Below are 22,541 nucleotides of genomic sequence, written 5' to 3' on the forward strand. Positions count from 1 at the left end.
ACATTGTGGACAGACAACATCCTTGCCAATCCTGCATAAATGTAGTAAGCCAATTAGATGGATGTTAATGGAATTAGCATTGCTGATTCGCTGATCGCTCTATCCATTTAGCCCCTGCAATCCGCACAGTATCCCCTTACCCTACATTAAAACCGTTATCCTGGGCAGAGAGGGACCCAGAGAATCTGCGGTTTCCACGCTCCATTCATGGCCTTATACACTCAGCACAATAAATAGTCGTCGCCAAGGATACACTGTATACCTCTGAGAGTTCCGCATAGCCAACTGTACGATTCTGCTGTTCAGCATTGTTGGATTGAGGCAGAGAGAATCGGTGGGGGGAAAACGCCAGCAGTACCTAGTAGCTTATTAGTGGGTTATACTGTAGGCTTTGAAAATGTAAAATGCTACCCAAGGATTGCAGGCAATGCCTCTCACTGTTGTGGGATGATGAAATATAGAGAACAGCATTACTTTAACGCTATTACACCGGAATATAGGCAAGGAACTGTGAAAATAGTATAAATTGGTATTCACTTTTGAATTTGGAGATAGGAATTGGGGAAAACAGTGAAGTACTGTGGAAAAATCACACAGGAAGTGACTGCTGTAGTGAAAAATGGAGGAACAAAAATTGTGATGAAAGACAGTGAAATTATACTCTTAGAAAAAAGGATTCCGAAAGGGTTCTTCGGCTGTCCGCATAGGAGAACCCTTTCTGGTTCTAGGTAAACAATATTTGGTCCCAGGTAGAACCATTTTGGGTTCAATGTAGAACCCTCTGTGGAAAGGGTTCTACATGGAACCAAAACGGTTTTACCTGGAACCAACAAGGGTTCTTCAAAGGGTTCTCCTATGGGGCCAGCCGAATAACCCTTTTAAGTTCTAGATAGCACCTTTTTTTATAAGAGTGTACTCTTACCCAAGACTGTCTGCAACACACTGTGAAAATCACACTTAGCTGCTGATGTTGAGTGGGAACAAAGTGAACAAACACTGGAGTTGCTCACTGCAGGTGCCCAATACGAAACAGTGAAAAATCCCTTCCCAGAGTAGAGATTTCACATCTGTTTTAGTTGTTCATTGCCAATGAGTGAGGACAGTCACTCCAGGAGAGCTATTAAAGGGATAGATCACCCAAAAGGGCTAGGAAGGGGGGCATCCTCTCACGTGACCATTCTCTCCAAATCTCTTTGTTGTAGCTACTGGAGCTGCTGCTGCTGTTTTGCATCCGGCGCCTTTTCTCTTTAATTCCCAGTTATTGAAACCAGATTTGGTTTTATGAACGGAAAGCGTACCGGGAGTGTAGGACTACTTCCATTGATTCAAAAGAAGGTTCATTTGAGGTGTTGTTTTGAAAGGAGGGATTGACCGGGGTGTTAAATCCGGGGCGTCAGATAAGTCATAAAAAGACCCGGAGCGTGTTGGAAGGACGGACGGCGAGGATGCTGTTGCTGCTTCTGTTGTCATCTTGGGGAATTTCGTCAGCCACCGAGGCTTCATAGATGACCACGTTTATTGGGAGTAAAGAGCCTTCAGAATTGTGCCTCTGCATCTAAGAATACAGCTTTGCATCGCGTCCCGTTGTCATAGTGCGTGTACCTTCGTGCATTCTTTCATTCAACACAATTGACCCTTCAATATTTTCGTAAAGTTGTCGAACTGAATTAATTTAGGATACATTCTGTGACAGTAGCCTTATTTGGGTATCGTCTCCATCCGTTTCATCATGGTTGGAGGCTTGCGCCCTGGTAGGTTGCCCGGACCTTTGGCTGGCTATTCCTTGGCGTTCCTCTGCTTCGTGGCTATCGCTTCATTGCCTGGATCACTAGCATCCTACCTACAAAGTGGCGAATGCAAAGGGAAAGGAAAAGACTGCACAGGTAAGGGTGCTCAAAATATGATGCTGCCGTCTATTTTGCTTATGTTTACGCACGGGCTGTGAACGGTGTCACAATGATTTAATATCCTATTCAAACATGTCTCGGCTTACAAATAACTTGAGTTTGCCACTCAATGCACTCTCCTGTGTATACCTAGGAATGGGCCATTGAATAGCTACTCTAAAGACGCGCAGATTATGTCATATTTCAACTGTCAGATATGTATCCTAATGCCTGTCACTCAGGTGTAGCATAATGGAAATAATTGAAGATTTCAACCCCGCCCTGGTCAGCTTGTGTCCCTCTCTATCTCAACTCTATCATCAACTGTTTCATGTCGCAAAAAAAAAACGCACAGCAGCTCTTGCCGTTAGCCTATGCTGGAATATCTGTCCTGTTATATATTAACAATTTAAAAGGAAGATTGTCTTTTTCTTCTTGTGCATGGAGATTTAAAGAGGACTCTACTGTAGCCAACTCACTGGAGGGTGTTGGAATAACCTGGTATACATGTTTTATTAATGAACCTCAGAATTGCCTTTTCCCTTCACTGTGTTGGCATTAAACATTAAGCATTTTCATCATAGATGATGCACTGTGAACCTAATTTTTCACTCTTTCGAAGCAACCACACATAAATGGAACATAATGCCATATCAGTAAAGGCAAATTAGATTTTCTATTTCACTGCCCAAACGAAATAACTTAATTGCTGCACATAATGCAGTTGCAGTTAGCCTATGCATAGTAATACCCTCCCAGCTATGGCCCTAGGCCTTGTATCCAAATCGATTCAATTCGTTTCAAAACTACAGTACCAGTCAAAAGTTTGGACACACCTACTCATTCAAGGGTTTTTCTTTATTTTTACTATTTTCTACATTGTAGAATAATAGTGAAGACATCAAAACTATGAAATAACACATATGGAAACATGTAGTAACCAAAAAAGTGTTAAACAATTCAAAATATATTTGAGATTTGAGATTCTTCAAATAGCCACCCTTTGCCTTGATGACAGCTCTGCACACTCTTGGCAATCTCTCAACCAGCTTGATGACGTTGTCATGGGCCTCTCACTCCACCGGGTTACCACCTTAATTTTCTTCCACTCTGCTCACCACTCTCTCTACTCAGCCTAACTAGCTCCACCTGTCCCTGCTCTGCTCTGCTCTAATTACTCTGCCAGCTGCGCTGCATTACCCACTACCTCTCCCAGTATTTAAGGCCCTGTCTTTCAGCTCTCCGGTGTCAGATCGTCTGCAAAGCTCACCCGGAACCTGTTTGCTCGCGCTTCTGGCTCACCCTGGTTTTGTGACCCCGGACCTGCCTGTTTTTTGGATACTCTTCTGCCTCAGGAGATCCAGACCTGCTTCTGCCATTACGACTCCTGACTACTCTTCAATCCCGGTAACTCTGACCAGCCTTCTGCCTTGCTACTACGTATTTTGGATTTCCCTTGAACTGTACTGCTGCCTGGTTTCATTCCGCCCTGTTGTGTCTGTGTCTCCCCCCCCCAGGACTTCTGGACCACCCACCACCGGCTTCATAGGACGCATCGCTGCCACTGGGGGGGGCACAGACCCAGCGCATTGGACGGGATCCCTGTTACCCCTGGAGCCTTCATTCACTCCCTACTTCCCTTTTCCCCTTAAGTTTAATAAACTTTCTGGTGTGACGCAATTGTGGTCCTCTGGTCGTCTGTCTGAACCGTGACAGTACGATCTGACCATTATGGACTCAGCGCACACTTTCCCCGACATGGAGACCGATGAGCATGAGCAGCAGTTCCAGCAGCAGCAACAACAACTCGCCATGATCATTCAACTCCTCACCAACCTTACCCCAGCCAGTCTGCCCACCAGCCCAGCCCCCGAGTTACCTGCCCCGGTCATTGCAGCCGCTGCTCCGGAACCCAAGATTGGAAACCCCGAGCGGTTCAACGGCGATTCAACCCAGGTCCGGCCATTCCTGACTAGCTGCCGACTTCAGTTCTCCTTGCAGCCAAGGACCTTCGCCACGGAGGGGGCTAAAGTTGGGTATGCCATCACTCACCTGACGGGCCGAGCTCGACTCTGGGGAACAGCAGAGTTCGAACGTCAAACCCCCGCATGTGCAACCTTCGACCTGTTTGCTGAGGAGATGCTGAAGGTGTTTGACCTGGATTCACCCACTGCAGAGGCGTCTCGTGAACTGTTCAGTATTCGACAAGGCAGACGTACAGTCGCAGACCATTCCATCGACTTCCGAACCCTGGCTAGACGAAGTTCTTGGAACACACCATCGTTGGTGGACGCGTTCTTCCATAGTTTGGCTGACTATATCAAGGACGAGTTGGTCTCCCATGAACTGCCTTCCACTCTTGATGAAGCCATCGCACTGACTGTCAGGATCGACAGAAGGATACAGACCCGTCGTCGTGAGAGGGGGCGCCAAGGTCCACCTACTACCGGCATTCGGAGAGATCCGACTGGGCTCCTGTCATCTACTGCCACTCACCCAGGTCAGCTTGATCAGTCTGAGCCTATGGAGATTGGGCGAGCCTCCCTCACTCCTGCAGAGCGCCAGCGCCGCTTCACCTCAAACCTCTGCCTCTATTGTGGAGGTGATGGACATCGTGTGGTAACCTGCCCTTTAAAGGGCCGAAGCTCACCGGGCATAGGGGGAGTCCGGTTGAGTTCAATGACCATCCAGTCCTCCGACCGCAAACCCCTGCTGCAAGTTCACCTCCGCCTCTCTGACTCAACTCACACCCTGGCTGCTCTGGTGGATTCTGGCGCCGAAGCCAACATAATGGACATCAAGCTGGCACGCCAACTGGGACTGGAGAACCTCCGTTTGACACCTCCTATTCCTGCCCGGGCACTGGACGGACACTTACTCGGATCGGTCACTCATGTCACGGCCCCGGTCTCGATGGGTCTGTCCGGAAACCATCAAGAAACTATCCAGTTTCACCTGCTCCCCTCTCCAGGCCAACCCCTCATCCTGGGTTACCCATGGCTCCGCCGGCACAACCCTCAGCTCGACTGGGTGACCGGGGTGATCAGGGAGTGGGGAGAGGACTGCCACCGAACCTGCCTGCTTGCTGCCGCACTACCCCCTCGGCCAGTACCTACTAACTCCGCTCCTGACCTCTCCAATGTCCCAGAATGCTACCATGGTCTCAGAGAGGTGTTTAACAAAGCAAGAGCCACATCTCTGCCCCCTCACCGACCGTACGACTGTGCCATCGACCTCCTCCCTGGAACAGCTCCTCCAAAGGGTCGTCTTTATTCGTTGTCTGCTCCTGAAAGAAAGTCCATGGAGGACTACATCAATGGCTCTCTGTCCGCAGGATTAATCCGTTCATCTTCATCTCCTGCTGGTGCTGGCTTCTTCTTTGTGGGGAAGAAGGACGGATCTCTTCGCCCCTGCATCGACTACAGGGGACTCAACGACATCACAGTGAAAAACCGTTACCCTCTGCCTCTGCTCACCTCTGCTTTTGAGTTGCTCCAGGGAGCCACTGTTTTTACCAAGTTGGATCTCAGAAACGCTTACCACCTAGTGCGGATCCGGGAGGGAGATGAATGGAAAACCGCATTCAATACACCAACAGGCCACTACGAGTATCTGGTTATGCCTTTTGGCCTCACCAATGCTCCTGCTGTGTTCCAGGCTCTAGTGAATGATGTACTGCGGGACATGTTAAACAAGTTTGTCTTCGTTTACCTGGATGACATCTTAATCTACTCCAGAAACCTGTCTGAACACACCCGCCATGTCCAGCAAGTCCTTCATCGTCTTCTGGAGAATTCCCTCTACGCCAAGGCAGAGAAATGTGAGTTTCACGTCAAGACAGTGGCCTTCCTGGGGTACATAGTGGCAGAGGGCAGTATCCAAATGGATCCTGCCAAAGTATCAGCAGTCACTTCATGGCCAGTTCCGGAGAACAGAAAGAAGCTGCAACAGTTTCTGGGGTTTGCTAACTTCTATAGGAAGTTTATCCGGAACTACAGTACCGTTGCTGCCCCTCTCACTGCTCTAACCAGCACCAAGCAACCCTTCACCTGGACCCCAGCAGCCGACAAAGCCTTCAGTACCCTCAAGGTGAGGTTCACCTCCGCTCCCATCCTCCAGATGCCTGATGTGGACCGGCAATTCATTGTGGAGGTGGACGCCTCGGATGTGGGAGTTGGTGCTGTGATTTCTCAGTGGGCTGCGGAGGATAGGAAGCTCCATCCCTGTGCCTTTTTCTCACGTCGGTTGTCCCCCTCTGAGTGCAATTACGACATAGGGAACCGTGAGCTGCTGGCTGTGAAGCTTGCCTTGGAGGAGTGGCGTCACTGGCTGGAGGGGTCCACCATTCCATTTCTCGTTTGGACCGATCATAAGAACTTGGAGTACATCCGCACGGCCAAACGGTTGAACTCCAGGCAGTCCCGCTGGGCCCTGTTCTTCACCAGGTTTAATTTCACTCTGTCATACCGGCCTGGATCACGCAACACCAAGCCAGACGCCCTCTCCCGTCAATTCCAGAAGGATGACACCCCCTCCAAGGACCCTGTGTCGATTCTGCCAAGTCCCTGCATCGTTGCAGCTCTGACCTGGGCTGTTGAGGAACAGGTGCTGGAGGCTCTCCGTAACCAGCCAGGTCCCAGCACTTGCCCAGCTGACCGCCTTTTTGTCCCCGAAGACCTGAGGTCCCAGGTCGTTCAGTGGGGACATGACTCCCGCCTAGCTTGTCACCCTGGCTCCACCCGCACTTACAACCTGCTCGCCCAGAGGTTCTGGTGGCCCTCTCTGAGGAAGGATGTACGGGAATTCGTCCAAGCCTGCCCCATCTGCAACCAACACAAGTCGTCCTGCCAGCCCCCAGCCGGATTGCTGCAGCCCCTGCCTGTGCCCAGACGTCCCTGGTCTCACATCGCCCTTGACTTTGTCACGGGGCTGCCCCCTTCAAGTGGCATGACCGTCATTCTCACCATCGTTGACCGTTTCAGCAAGATGGCACACTTCATTCCCCTCCCCAAGCTCCCAACCGCCAAGGAGACCGCCCAGGTGGTCCTGGAACACGTCTTCCGGATCCACGGACTGCCAAAGGATGTAGTTTCTGACCGTGGTCCACAATTCTCCTCCGCTTTTTGGAAGGAGTTCTGTCACCTGCTGGGAGCCACAGTCAGTCTGACTTCCGGATTCCATCCCCAATCCAATGGGCAGTCAGAGCGGGCTAATCAGGAGCTCGAGAAGGCACTGCGATGCATGACTTCACGCAACCCCCACTCCTGGTCGCAGCAATTGACATGGGTGGAGTACGCACACAATTCTCTGACCTGCTCTGCCATCGGTATGTCCCCTTTCCAATGTGTTTATGGATACCAGCCTCCTCTATTTGCCAGCCAGGAAGAGGAGGTTACTTGCCCATCTGCACTTGCTTTTGCCCGTCGATGTCGCCGCACCTGGTCACAAGCCCGAGCCACACTCCTCAGATCCGTTGCCAGCTACACTACCGGGGCCAACCGTCGGAGAATTCCTGCTCCCACCTACCATGTTGGTCAAAGGGTGTGGTTGTCATCGAAGAACCTGCCACTCAGGGTGGAGTCGCAGAAGCTGGCACCTCGGTTCATTGGCCCATTCCCTATCATAAGAGTGATTAGCCCAACTGCTGTCCGGCTCCAACTGCCTAATTCCCTGAGGGTGCACCCCACTTTCCATGTGTCTAAGATTAAGCCCATCCATGAGAGTCCGCTGGTCCCTGCTGCGCCTGGTCCTCCTCCTCCACGGCTCGTCGATGGTGGTCTGGTTTACACCGTCCGCCGCCTGCTTCGGTCCAGACGGAGGGGTAGGGGTCTCCAGTACCTCATTGACTGGGAGGGCTATGGACCTGAGGAGAGGACCTGGGTGCCAGCTAGTCGGATTGTGGATAGGACTCTCATCACCGCTTTCCACCAACGGCATCCTGATCAACCTGCAATCCGTAGGGGCCGCCCCAGAGGGGTCCCTAACCGTCCGGCCCGCTCGGCTTCCTGTCCTGTGCCTGATCCTGTCTCGGGACCTGTCCCATCTCCCGACCACGGCCCTCCGGCTTCCTCCAAGGATGAGGACGTTCACTCGGACCGTTCGGAGGAGTTCTAGCCCTCCTCCGGCTCCCCTCCTCCCGCCCGGCGTGGTGTTGCTCTTGGGACTTCTGGGGCCGTCCCTTGGGGGGGGGGTTCTGTCATGGGCCTCTCACTCCACCGGGTTACCACCTTAATTTTCTTCCACTCTGCTCACCACTCTCTCTACTCAGCCTAACTAGCTCCACCTGTCCCTGCTCTGCTCTGCTCTAATTACTCTGCCAGCTGCGCTGCATTACCCACTACCTCTCCCAGTATTTAAGGCCCTGTCTTTCAGCTCTCCGGTGTCAGATCGTCTGCAAAGCTCACCCGGAACCTGTTTGCTCGCGCTTCTGGCTCACCCTGGTTTTGTGACCCCGGACCTGCCTGTTTTTTGGATACTCTTCTGCCTCAGGAGATCCAGACCTGCTTCTGCCATTACGACTCCTGACTACTCTTCAATCCCGGTAACTCTGACCAGCCTTCTGCCTTGCTACTACGTATTTTGGATTTCCCTTGAACTGTACTGCTGCCTGGTTTCATTCCGCCCTGTTGTGTCTGTGTCTCCCCCCCCCAGGACTTCTGGACCACCCACCACCGGCTTCATAGGACGCATCGCTGCCACTGGGGGGGGCACAGACCCAGCGCATTGGACGGGATCCCTGTTACCCCTGGAGCCTTCATTCACTCCCTACTTCCCTTTTCCCCTTAAGTTTAATAAACTTTCTGGTGTGACGCAATTGTGGTCCTCTGGTCGTCTGTCTGAACCGTGACAGACGTGGCCTCCACAATCCCCCGACCTCAATCCAATTGAGATGGTTTGGGATGAGTCGGACCGCAGAGTGAAGGAAAAGCAGCCAACAAGTGCTCAGCATATGTGGGATCTCCTTCAAGACTGTTGGAAAAGCATTCCAGGTGAAGCTGGCTGAGAGTGTTACAAGTGTTATTTACTGCTGGTGTAAAATCAGGATTTCTGGACATAACAAAGGGTGTCCCACAGGGATCGATACAGACCTGTTCCGGGTTAGGGGAGGGTTTGGCCGGTGGGGCTTTACTTGGCTCATCGCACTCTAGCGACTCCTTGTGGCAGGCCGGGTGCCTGCAGGCTGACCCAGTTGAACGGTGTTTCCTCCAACACGTTGGTGCGGCTGGCTTCCGGGTTAAGCTGGCGGGTGTTAAGGAGCGCGGTTAGGTGGGTCATGTTTCGGAGGACGTATGACTCCACCTTCGCCTCTCCCGAGCCCGTTGCGGAGTTGCAGCAATGAGACAAGATCGAAGAAAAAGGGGGTAAAAAATAAATAAAATAATTAAGAAACAATGAATTCCAAGAGTTGGCAGGAGACAGCTTTGCCATTCTGGAGAGAGATATGCCTATAGGGTAACTTGGGGGAAGATGCCCCCTTCAGGGAATTGGCTATTTTCGAACAGAAAAAAGCTAAGTTTTGGTAAGATTTAGATATATGCATACTGGCTATCCTTAGGCAAACACATTTTGAAAGGAAATAATTGTGCAGAATATTCTTTTTTTTGTTATTCAATAAAAACAGAAACTTTAGAAAGGGTGAAACCCCCCACCCCCCCATGGGGCAAAATGCCCCCTCAAGATTAGTGTGTCAAAATCAATTTTATGCGATTTTAAAAGCTAAAGTCTAGGTACCTTATTTGAATTGAATAAATCAAATATAGAAACAAAATGAAACTGCACATCACACTATTAATATCCTCGCGCTTCCTATCCAAATCATCCTAAAGTATCTAAAAATGGATTGTGTAACTCAATGAAGTTTATTTTAGATGATTTTGACATGATGTGGAAAATGCTAAAATACAGTGCATTGAGAAAGTATTCAGACGCCTTGACTCTTTCCATATTTTGTTACGTTACAGCCTTATTCTAAAATTAATAATAAATAAAAAATCCCTCATCAATCTACACACAATACCCCATAATGACAAAGCAAAAACAGGTTTTTAGATTGTTTTGCAATATTATAAATAATAAAAAGCTGAAATATTACATTTATATAAGTATTCAGACCTTTACTCAGTACTTTGTTGAAGCACCTTTGGCAGCGATTACAGCCTTGCGTCTTCTTGGGTATGACGTTACAAACTTGGCACACCTGTATTTGGGGAGTTTCTCCCATTGTTCTCTGCAGATCCTCTCAAGCTCTGTCAGGTTGGATGGGGAGCGTCGCTGCACAGCTATTTTCAGGTCTCTCCAGAGATGTTCCATCTGGTTCAAGTCTGGGCTCTGGCTGGGACACTCAAGGACATTCAGAGACTTGTCCCGAAGCCACTCCTGCGTTGTCTTGGCTGTGTGCTTAGGGTTGTTGTCCTGTTGGAAGGTGAACCTTCGCCCCAGTCTGAGGTCCTGAGCGCTTTGGAGCAGGATTTAATCAAGGATCTCTTTGTACTTTGCTCTGTTCAGCTTTCCCTCGATCCTGACTAGTCTCCCAGTCCCTGCCGCTGAAAAACATCCCCACAGCATGATGCTGCTACCACCACCATGCTTTACCATAGGGATGGTGCCAGGTTTCCTCCAGACGTGACGCTTGGCATTCAAGCCAAAGAGTTCAATCTTGGTTTCATCAGAGTCTTTAGGTGCCTTTTGGCAAACTCCAAGAGGGCTGTCATGTGCCTTTTACTGAGGAGTGGCTTCCGTCTGGCCACTCTACCATAAAGGCCTGATTGGTAGAGTGCTGCAGAGATGACTGTCCTTCTGGAAGGTTCTCCCATCTCCACAGAGGAACTCTGGAGCTCTGTCAGAGTGACCATCGGGTTCTTGGTCACCTCCCTGACCAAGACCCTTCTCCCCCGATTGCTCAGTTTGGCTGGGCGGCCAGCTCTAGGAATAGTCTTGGTGGTTCCAAACTTCTTCCATTTAAGAATGATGGAGGCCACTGTGTTCTTGGGGACCTTCAATGCTGCAGACGTTTTTTTGTGTGTGCACGTGTGTGTGTGTGTGCGTATTGTGTGTGTGTGTTCATCAACTCCTTCTGCCCAGTACATTTTCAGGGGGCTGATCTTGTAAACCAGTTCAGAGCTGGGCTGTGTAATTGTATGGTTTACAGGGCTTCTTTTTAGTGACATATGTTCACTGAAACCCTTGCCTCTCAGAGGTTGCATCTCAAATGGCACTTTATTCCCTATGTAGTGCACTTCTTTTGACCTGGGTCCATAGGGTTCTGGGCAGAGGTAGTGCACTACATAGGGAATAGGGTGTCAGTTGGGACGCAACCCAAGTCTCCACCACTAACAGTTTGAGGTTGTGGTGGATGGAAGTAGTAGCCTGGCTTTCCAGACTCCTTGCTCCGGCAAACCGCTAAGCCACGCCCACGGACGTTCATTTCTTTTCTGGATCTGAGTACGTTCCTGACCCTTCACCGAATGCGAACACTTTCGGGGTTGTCTGATTGGTCCAGAAACCGAAGGGTTGGGCCAGAGGCAGAACACGTGGGTAAAGCGGTGGTTTGAAATGTTTTCATCGCATTGATACTCTGATTGGTTACAGACGATCCAATTACTGATGTTTTGTACAACGGCCCTCGTGCCCATCGTCACCACAAACGACTTCAATGATGGCAGTCTCAGACTGCCTCTGTATTTGTATTTATTATGGATCCCCATCAGCTACTCTTCCTGGGGTCCACCAAATTAAGGCAGTTCTAATTTTTTTTTAACATTACAATATATTCACAACAGATTTCACAACATTTTAAGTGTTTGCCCTCAGGCCGCTACTCTACTACCACATATCTACAACACAAAATCCATGTGTACGTGTGTGTATAGTGCGTATGTTATCGTGTGTTAGTATGCATGTGTCTGTGCCTATGTTTGTGTTGCTTGACAGTCCCCACTGTTCCATAAGGTGTATTTTTATCTGTTTATTAAATCTAATTTTACTGCCTGCATGAGTTACATCATGTGGAATAGAGTTCCATGTAGTCATGCCTCTATGTAGTACTGTGCGCCTCCCATAGTCTGTTCTGGGCTTGGGGACTGTGAAATGACCTCTGGTGGCATGTCTTGTTGGGTATGCATGGGTGTCCGAGCTGTGTGCCAGTAGTTTAAACAGACAGCTCGGTGCATTCAACATGTATACCTCTCATGAATACAAGTAGTGATGAAGTCAATCTCTCCTCCACTTTGAGCCAGGAGAGATTGACATGCATATTATTAATGTTAGATCTCTGTGTACATCCAAGGGCCAGCAGTGCTGCCCTGTTCTGAGCCAATTGCAATTTTCCTAAGTCCCTCTTTGTGGCGCCTGACCACACGACTGAACAGTAGTCCAGGTGCGACAAAATTAGGGCCTGTAGGACCTGCCTTGTTGTTAGTGCTATTATGAATGCAGAACAGCGCTTTATTATGGACAGACTTCTCCCCATCCTAGCTACTGTTGTATCAATATGTTTTGATCATGACAGTTTACAATCCAGGGTTACTCCAAGCAGTTTAGTCTCCTCAACTTGCTCAATTACCACATTATTCATTATACGATTTAGTTGAGGTTTAGGGTTTAGTGAATGATTTGTCCCAAATTCAATGCTTTTAGTTTTTGAAATATTTAGGACTAACTTATTCCTTGCCACCCATTCTGAAACTAACTGCAGCTCTTTGTTAAGTGTTGCAGTCATTTCAGTCGCTGTGGTAGCTGACGTGTATAGTGTTGAGTCATCCGCATACATAGACACACTGGCTTTACTCAAAGCCAGTGGCGTGTCGTTAGTAAATATTGAAAAAAGTAAGGGCCTAGACAGCTGCCCTTTGGAATTCCTGATATTACCTGGATTTTGTTGGAGAGGCTTCCATTAAAGAACACCCTCTGTGTTCTGTTAGACAGGTAACTCTTTATCCACAATATAGCAAGGGGTGTAAAGCCATAACACATGTTTTTCCAGCAGCAGACTATGATCGACAATGTCAAAAGCCACACTTCAATCTAACAAAACAGCTCCCACAATCTTTTGATCATCAATTTCTCTCAGCCAATCTTCAGTCATTTTTGTTAGTGCTGTGCTTGTTGAATGTCTTTCCCTATAAGCATGCTGAAAGTCTGTTGTCAATTTGTTTACTGTAAAATAGCATTGTATCTGGTCAAACACCATTTTTTCCAAAAGTTTACGAAGGGTTGGTAACAGGCTGATTGGTCGGCTATTTGAGCCAGTAATGGGGGCTTTACTATCCTTAGGTAGGGGAATAACTTTTGCTTCCTTCCAGGCCTGAGGGCACACACTTACTAGTAGGCTTAAATTGAAGATATGGCAAATAGGAGTGGCAATATTTTCCGCTATTATCCTCAGTAATTTTCCATCCAAGTTCTCAGACCCCGGTGGCTTGTCATTGTTGATAGACAACAATAACTTTTTCACCTCTTCCACATTCACTTTACAGAATTCAAAATTACAATGCTCGTCTTTCATAATTTGGTCAGATATACTTGGATGTGTAGTGTCAGCGTTTGTTGCTGGCATGTCATGTCTAAGTTTGCTAATCTTGCCAATGAAAACATCTATAAATTAGTGGGTTTTGTGTTGAATGAGCCAACTGATCCAATGAATGATGGAGCAGAGTTTGCCTTTTTGCCCAACATTTCATTTAAGGTGCTCTAAAGCTTTTTACTATCATTCTTTATGTCATTTATCTTTATTTCATAGTGTAGTTTCTCCTTCTTTTTATTCTGTTTAGTCACATGATGTCTCAATTGCAGTACGTTTGCCAATTGGATGTACAGCCAGACCTATTTGCCATTTATTTTGCATTATCCATACAATTTTTCAATTCCACATCAATCCACAGGGATTTAACAGTTTTTACAGTCGTTTTCTTAATGGGTGCATGCTTATTAGTCACTGGGATAAGCAATTCTATAAATGTGTCAAGTCCAGCGTCTGGTTGCTCCTCATTAGACCAACAAATATTCTTTACATCAACAACATAGGAATCGCTACAAAACGTATTGTATGACCTCTTATACACTATATTAGGCCCAGCCTTTGGAACTTTGGTTTTCCTAGATTTGGCTATTATATTGTGATCACTACATCCGATGGATTTGGAGACTGCTTTCAAACTAATTTCTGCAGCATGCATTAGTAAATATGTGATCAATACATGTTGATGATTTCATTCCTGTGCTGTTTGTAACTACCCTGGTAGGTTGATTGATAACCTGAACCAGGTTGCAGACACTAGTTACAGTCAATATTTAAATCACCCAGAAAATTGATATCACATACACTACCGGTCAAAAGTTTTAGAACACATACTCATTCAAGGGTTTTTCTTAATTTTTTAAACTATTTTCTACATTGTAGAATAATAGTGAAGACATCAAAACTATGAAATAACACATATGGAATCATGTAGTAACCAAAAAAGTGTTAAACAAATCAAAATATATTTTATATTTGAGATTCTTCAAATAACCACCCTTCGCCTTGATGACAGCTTTGCACACTCTTGTCATTCTCTCAACCAGCTTCATGAGGTAGTCACCTTGAATGCATTTCAATTAACAGCTGTGCCTTCTTGAAAGTTTATTTGTGGAATTCCTTTCCTTCTTAATGCGGTTGAGCCAGTCAGTTGTGTTGTGACAAGGTAGGGGGGGGGGGGGTATACAGAAGATAGCCCTATTTGGTAAAAGACCAAGTCCATATTATGGCAAGAACACCTCAAAAAACAAAGAGAAACGACAGTCTATCATTACTTTAAGACATGAATGTCAGTCAATACGGAACATTTCAAAAACTTTGAAAGTTTCTTCAAGTGCAGTCGCAAAAACCATCAAGCGCTATGATGAAACTGTCTCTCATGAGGACCGCCACAGGAATGAAAGACCCAGAGTTATCTCTGCTGCAGAGGATACATTCATTAGAGTTACCAGCCTCAGAAATTGCAGCCCAAGTAAATGCTTCCCAGAGTTAAAGTAACAGACACATCTCAACATCAACTGTTCAGAGTAGACTGTGTGAATCAGGCCTTCATGGTCGAATTGCTGCAAAGAAACCACTACTAAAGGACACCAATAAGAAGAAGAGACTTGCTTGGGTCAAGAAACACGAGCAATGGACATTAGACCGGTGGAAATTTGTCCTTTGGTCTGGAGTCCAAATTGGAGATTTTTGGTTCCAACCGCCGTGTCTTTGTGAGAAGCGGTATGGGTGAACGGATGATCTCCGCATGTGTATTTTAGAATTCAAGGCACACTTAACCAGCATGGCTATCACAGCATTCTGCAGTGATACGCCATCCCATCTGGTTTGGGCTTAGTGGGACTATCATTTGGTTTTCAATAGGACAATGACCCAACACACCTCCAGGTTGTGTAAGGGCTATTTTACCAAGAAGGAGAGTGATGGAGTGCTGCATCAGATGACCTGGCCTCCACAATCCCCCGACCTCAACCAAATTGAGATATTTTGGGATGAGTCGGACCGCAGAGTGAAGGAAAAGCAGCCAACAAGTGGAAAAGCATTCCAGGTGAAGCTGGTTGAGAGAATGCCAAGAAAGGGTGACTATTTGAAGAATCTCAAATATAAAATATATTTTGATTTGTTGAACACTTCTTTTGGTTACTACATGATTCCATATGTGTTATTTCATAGTTTTGATGTCTTCACTATTATTTTACAATGTAGAAAATAGTAAAAATAAAGAAAACCCTTGAATGAGTAGGTGTTCTAAAACCTCTGACCGGTGGTGTACATTATCAAGCATTTTATTATCAAGCATTTCAGTCAGATACTGACTGTTAGCACTCGGTGGTCTATAGCAGCTACCCACCAGAATGGGCTTCAGGTGAGGCAGATGAACTTGTAGCCATATTACTTCAACAGTATTTAACATGAGATCCTCTCTAAGCTTTACAGGAATGTGATTCTGAATATAAACAGCCACACCTCCACCTTTTGTCATTTCTGTATTTTCTGTAGATCTTATAACCATGTATTGCTCCCACTGTATCATCAAAGGTATTATCTAAGTGAGTTTCAGAGATTGTCAGAATATGAATGTCTTCTGTTACTAGCAAATTATTCATTTCATGAGCCTTATTTCTTAAGCTACATATGTTAACTTGGGCTATTTTTAACACTTTTCTGGGATGCTTGATTGTTTTTCTTGCTTTACTGGGAAGCTTAGCAGAGGTAGACATGCTCAAGTTATTTATGTTAGTGCAGGGTGAACTGCACACAGTGGACTTCCTACTAGGGCACACCCCATCAGTGCTATCAGTATAACTCTGGTTCATAGGCAAATTATTACTGCATACAATAGCTGTAGGGTCAGCAGAGGCATTCAGGGCCGTAAGAGGGACATAAATTAGGTTACTTACATTGTGTCTTCCTACGCACCTGGGATAATGTACATTTGCTGAAGCATTATGACAACTCAGCGACACAATGGTAGGGATTAGATCATCTGGGCTTGGTTCATTGATAAGTCATTGTCTCAACGCAGCCTTATAATGCTGTGAAAGGATCCATGAACCCAAATTATTTGGGTGGATCCCATCCTCCTTATAATACGAGCTTTGTTTCCAGAAGGTATCAAAATTGTCAATAAATGTTACACACACAGAGCTACAATAGTGTCGTATCCAGTTATGGTTATGGAGGGCTAAAAATATGCTGAACTGTTCAATACCACGATTTAGGGAGGGCAGAGGGCCAGATATTATGGGGCGTTTGTTGGTGTCAAGTAGTGACCCAATCAGTTCTTTAAAATCCATCTTCAGCTGTTCTGAGCTGCCCTTCATAATGTAATTCGACCCCACATGAAACATGACAGTATCAGCCCCTGGTGACTGACTCACAGCCTCTGGAAGCAACCTGGTGATATCCTGAACTTTTTCCCAAAGTCTTTGCCCCAGGTATAGATATATGCCTCACCATCGAACTCCCTATCACAATAGCCGGAATGATCCGGCCTCTGCCGTGTCTCGAAGCTGATTGCGAGGCCAGAGCCACAGAACTCACCCGAGAAGAGAGCTGCTTAGACGCCGGCTGCGTGCAGGCCACAACAGCCAAAGGGACAGAGCTCTGATCCAGAGAGAACAGCCCAGCGGAGGGGGGCCGCGGTGGTCCAGGCTGTGCCCAGGCAGTTGATTGACTAGGACAGGGAGAGGTAGCTGGAGGGTCATCCACACCTATGTGCAGGCCAGTCAAGTTCTTCCACACCGATCTCAACAAACCATTTCTGTATGGACCTCGCTTTGAGCACCGGGGCATTGTCATGCTGAAACAGGAAAGGGCCTTCCCCAAACTGTTGCCACAAAGTTGGAAGCACATAAACGTCTAGAATGTCACTGTATGCTGTAGCGTTAAGATTTCCCTTCACTGGAAATAAGGGGCCTAGCCCGAACCATGAAAAATAGCCCCAGACCATTATTCCTCCTCCCCCAAACTTTATAGTTGGCACTATGCATTGGGGCAGGTAGCATTCTCCTGGCATCTGCCAAACCCAGATTCGTCCGTCGGGACTGCCAGACGGTGAATTATGATTCATCACTCTAGAGAACACGTTTCCAATGCTCCAGAGTCCAATGGCGGCGAGCTTTACACCACTTCAGCCGACGCTTGACATTGCGCATGTTGATCTTAGGCTAGTGTGCGGCTGCTCGGCCATGGAAACCCATTTCATAAAGCTCCCGACGAGCTAGTCCTGAGGCTAGAGCTTGTTTGGACTGAATGTTACCTTTGTGGTTCCCTTGTTCGTAGCCACCACATAGCCTATACCTGCAATAATGCCTGGCTAGAGAAAGGATCATCACATGGAATAAGTAAGCATTGCAAGGCGCCTTTGAATGAATCCTGGCCCAAAAAGGTCAAATGTTAGTAGTATTGGTTTTTGTAGTAGAATCATATGAAACAACAATGGTAAACTAATTAACATCCAATATTATTTGAAGCGTTATTGTGTAGCAGGGCTGCCTCTTACATTATCCTTAGATACACACATACTATATTGCCTGAAGCGATTCCGATGGCTCTGTGGGATTGAGCATGGTGCTAGCAACACCAGAGTTGTGGCTTTGATTCCAGCATGGGCCACATATAGCCTTCTGAATATATGCGTTGACTGTAACTTGGATAATAGCGTCTGCTAAATGACCATATGGTATTGCATTACAAGTCTCACATGGCATGGTAGCATGACTCACCAAGGAACTGATGCATCACTGTCAGCACGTATCTTGACTTTCACCCTCCAGTCCCTCAGGTGTGTGTGTGGCGGAAAAAGACAACACACTCCATAGATGTTCTCCAACCACATAGCCCTCAGGCCGCACTAGGCAATGTCAATGGAAAAGTTATGACTGTACATCAAAAGGTGTAGCCTAACCAGTCCTAAAGCCCATGCTCAGGTTTACCCATAAAGCACAACCTGAAAGCTTTCATAGTACTATCACGTTTCAAGTACTAGATAGTGAGCACTGATTTCAGTCCTTGAAGTATGCATCTTTTATCTTTTATGAGCCTTTAGAATCATCTGTAAAAAACCTCTAGAATACAATCTTATCTGGACTGGGAGGCAAAAACACCTCAGCTTTTATTTGCAAAATGATGTCTGTTATGGTACAGCCAGGGCTCGGAAGGAATTTGTGCACCATATTAGGGCTGGGAATTGCCAGGGACCTCACGATATGATAATATCACGATACTTAGGTGTTGATACGATATGTATTGCGATTCTCTCGATACGATTCAATACTGTGATTTTATTGCAATTCAACGTTCCAAACACACCATATGTCTGCTGCAGAAGGACAAAAGAGAGCCATGAGAAAATGAGTTTTGATCAGTCATGGAAATAAAATAGCTGAAAACAAATTGGCTCCCTATTTAAAAATAAGATGGAGTACAAGCTATGAAGGAGAAATACTGGAGCTTTGGTGCAGTTACAGCCAACTAGTGCAAAAATAATATTGTGATATTGTCAAAACGATACGATACAATATATCATCAAGAATAAAATCCCAATATGTAACTGTATCGATTTCTTTCCCCCCATAACAACACCACATTGGCCACTTATCGGGAAAATGAATTTAAAGCTAGTTTAAGCCTTTAAAGCACCAGGGCTTATTTTAAAGGGTGACAGCTGAATTCACCTCAGTGCTTGAAGCTCAGAAATCTATGGAGAGAGTTGTTAGAGAGCCTAGAGACCATAGTATTCTGCCGAAGTCTGGTCGAGCGGTAACAACTCTCGCCTTAGGACCACATATGCCCCTCAGCGACAGGGTTCGAGCCTTGGTTCGACCACTGTCTTTGCCTTTCCTACCTGTCATTGTCTGTCCCCTTACTTTCTAACTATCCTTTCTAAAAAAAACAAAGTATTAAAGGATGTTTAAAGGATGGAAAAAAGATACCATAATCTGTAGTAGCCTTGTAGTCAGTACCCTGTAATCTCATACAAAACAAATAATGTTATGGTGTATAATAAGGTCTTGATTCAGTGCTTGCAGTTACAGTGCCTTCAGAAAGTATTCATACCCCTTGACTTATTCCACATTTTGTGTTACAGCCTGAATTCAAAATGGATTAAATCGATTTATTTTCACCCATCTACACACAATACTCCATAATGACAAAGTGAAAACATGTTTTTAGAAATGTTTGTAAATGTGTTTAAAATGAAATACAGAAATATCTGATTTACATACTGTAAGTATTCACATCCCTGAGTCGATACATGTTAGAGTCACCTTTGGCAGTGATTACAGCTGTGAGTCTTTCTGGGTACATTTCAGAGCTTTGCACACCTGGATTGTACAATATTTGCCCATTATTCTTTTAAAAATTATTCAATCTCTGTCAAATTGGTTGTTGATCATTGCTAGACAAGCATTTTCAAGTCTTACCATAGATTTTCAAGCAGATTTAAGTCAAAACTGTAACTCGGCCACTCAGGAACTTTCATTGACTTCTTGGTAAACAACTCCAGTGTAGATGTGGCCTTTTGTTTTAGGTTATTGTCCTGCTGAAAGGTGAATTCATCTCCCGGTGTCTGTTGGAAAGCAGACTGAACCAGGTTTTCCTCTAGGATTTTGCCTGTGCTTAGCTCCATTCCGTTTATTTTTTATCCTGAAAAACTCCCCAGTCCTTAATGATTAAAAGCATACCCATAACATGATGCAGCCATGCTTGAAAATATGGAGAGTGGTACTCAATAATGTTTTGTATTGGATTTGCCCCAAACATAACACTTTGTATTCAGGACAAAAAGTTAATTGCTTTGCCACATTTTTTGCAGTATTACTTTAGTGCCTTGTTGCAAACAGGATGCATGTTTTGGAATATTTTTATTCTGCACAGGCTTCCTTCTTTTTACCCTGTCAATTAGGTTAGTATTGCGGAGTAACTACAATGTTATTGATCCATCCTCAGTTTTCTCCTATCACAGCCATTAAACTCTGTAACTATTTTAAAGTCACCATTGGCCTCATGTTGAAATCCCTGAGCAGTTTCCTTCCTCTCTGGCAACTGAGTTAGGAAGGACACCTGTATCTTTGTAGTGACTGGGTGTATTGATACACCATCCAAAGTGTAATTAATAACTTCACTCAAATGTGACCAACCGGCTCGATTCGGTCTTATGTAGGAACATTTGAAATTGTGTTTTTAAAATTAGAGTCTCAGAGCTAGAAAATTGTATATCATACACTACAGTTGAGGAACAATGGGAAAGTAATTCTGCTTTGAAAGTTGATAAACTTGTAACCTCACTTTTGAAAAAATGGCATTTGAATGTTTTGGTACACCCACTGGAGAGCTCTTCTTTGTCTACACCTATTCAGCATCGTTCACACCCACTTAAGCTATAGCCCTGCCTGTCCATTCGTAAATTCAGAGCGTTTCGTTCTCGGAGCGTTCAGAGCGCACACTGGACGCTCTGGCCGAGGAGTAGGGTTGAGCCGAGCGTTCTGTCCTAACAGCAGCAGTCAAGCAGCTTGCTAGCTTGCTAGCTACTTCCAGAACAGCTCACTCTGACCATTTTACTCACCCTAGCACAGCTGGTTAGGCTGTTTTTATGTTATCCAGAGCGTTGGTGACTGCAACTGTGCTGCTGGCAACAATTTAATTATGCTTTTTTGCCAACGTTTACTGACACAGGCCATATTCAACAGGTGTTGAGCTTTCGTAAATTTGTCAGTTATTCTGCGTCTGTTAGATAGCCAGAGCGAATAGCCAGCTACGTCTATCAACAGTTGTCACCTTGACATCATGAACATTCTATTGATATGGTTACTTGCATAGTGGAGTCTTTTGTTAAGACATGTAGCTAGCTAGCTAGCTAAACAATGAACCATAATCCCAACTCATGACGTTACTACCCTGCATGAATCTGCAGGTAGCTAACCAACCAGGTTCAGTGTTAGCTAGCTAACATTAGGCTATAACTAGGAAAGCAAATGGCTCTGAGATACGAAAAATATTACTACACAGATCATACACGTAACGTTAGCTAGCGAGCCAGCCAGCTAACGTTAGCTAGCTAGTTAACAGTACACTTTAACTTTAAATGAAAACGACTTTCTGACTAAATTAGAAACATGTAATATCTGAAAATGTAGCTAGCTAGACTGTCTTACCCGTATACATGGATGGACGCTTCTCCCTCTCTGTCAAGGATGCCATGGTTGCCCTTAGTTTGAAGATGTAATTCGGAGACAGGTGTTTTCTCCATCTCCTTAGCTATCATACTCTAATTCCATTGATTTCAAAACTCGATCTCTCGGCATGTCCAGCCCACTCATTATCTCAGCCAATCATGGCTAGCGGTAAGGTTGCTGTCTTTTTCTGTGGCTAAACAAACTGGGCTCGTAATTGTATTTATTTATTCGTATTTACAGATGGCATACAAGTTTGTTATTAAGGCACATGAAAGTTCACATGTTCCAGAAGGCAATTCTGCCCAAAAACGAAAATGTATTTAAAAAAAAAAGTTTTTGTTTAAATGGCTCTCCTGTGAAGTAGTAATGCGCGACATACGCCTAGTTTCCTGAAACGAGTCACAAATATATTCAATGTTTGTTTGTTTTTTCTCCCATCGACCAATAGGTGCCCTTCTTTGCGAGGCATTGGAAAACCTCCCTGGTCTTTGTGGTTGAATCTGTTTTTGAAATTCACTGCTCAACTGACGGACCTTACAGATAGCTGTATGTGTGGGGTACAGAGATGAGGTAGTCATTAAATCAATCAATCAATCAATCAAATGTATTTATAAAGCCCTTTTTACATCAGCAGATGTCACAAAGTGCTATACAGAAACCCAGCCTAAAACCCCAAACAGCAAGCAATGCAGATGTAGAAGCACGGTGGCTAGGAAAGACTCCCTAGAAAGGCAGAAACCTAGGAAGAAACCTAGAGAGGAACCAGGCTCTGAGGGGTGGCTAGTCCCCTTCTGGCTGTGCCGGGTGGAGATTATAACCATACATGGCCATTAAGGCCAGATGACCAGCAGGGTCAAATAATAATCACAGTGGTTGTAGAGGTTGCAACAGGTCAGTAAATCAGGAGTAAATGTCACTTGGCTTTTCATAGCCGGGCATTTAGAGGTTGAAATTGCAGGT

At 45.7% G+C, this 22,541-nt stretch overlaps 1 protein-coding gene across 1 annotated transcript in view; it reads left to right on the forward strand.

The window, feature by feature from the left end:
* Positions 1–1,729: 1,729 nt before the first annotated feature.
* Positions 1,730–22,541, forward strand: part of tmeff1a (transmembrane protein with EGF-like and two follistatin-like domains 1a) — a gene marked incomplete at both ends in the record, with an annotated part of 76,032 nt that continues 55,220 nt past the window's right edge. The window contains one exon of the mRNA XM_084188185.1: positions 1,730–1,883. Within this exon, the coding sequence (XP_084044311.1) occupies positions 1,730–1,883 (154 nt within the window). The remainder of the gene's footprint in view (positions 1,884–22,541) is intronic.

This window comes from Coregonus lavaretus (genome assembly GCF_964263955.1).
Source record: "Coregonus lavaretus genome assembly, chromosome: 23".
Lineage (NCBI taxonomy): Eukaryota > Metazoa > Chordata > Actinopteri > Salmoniformes > Salmonidae > Coregonus > Coregonus lavaretus.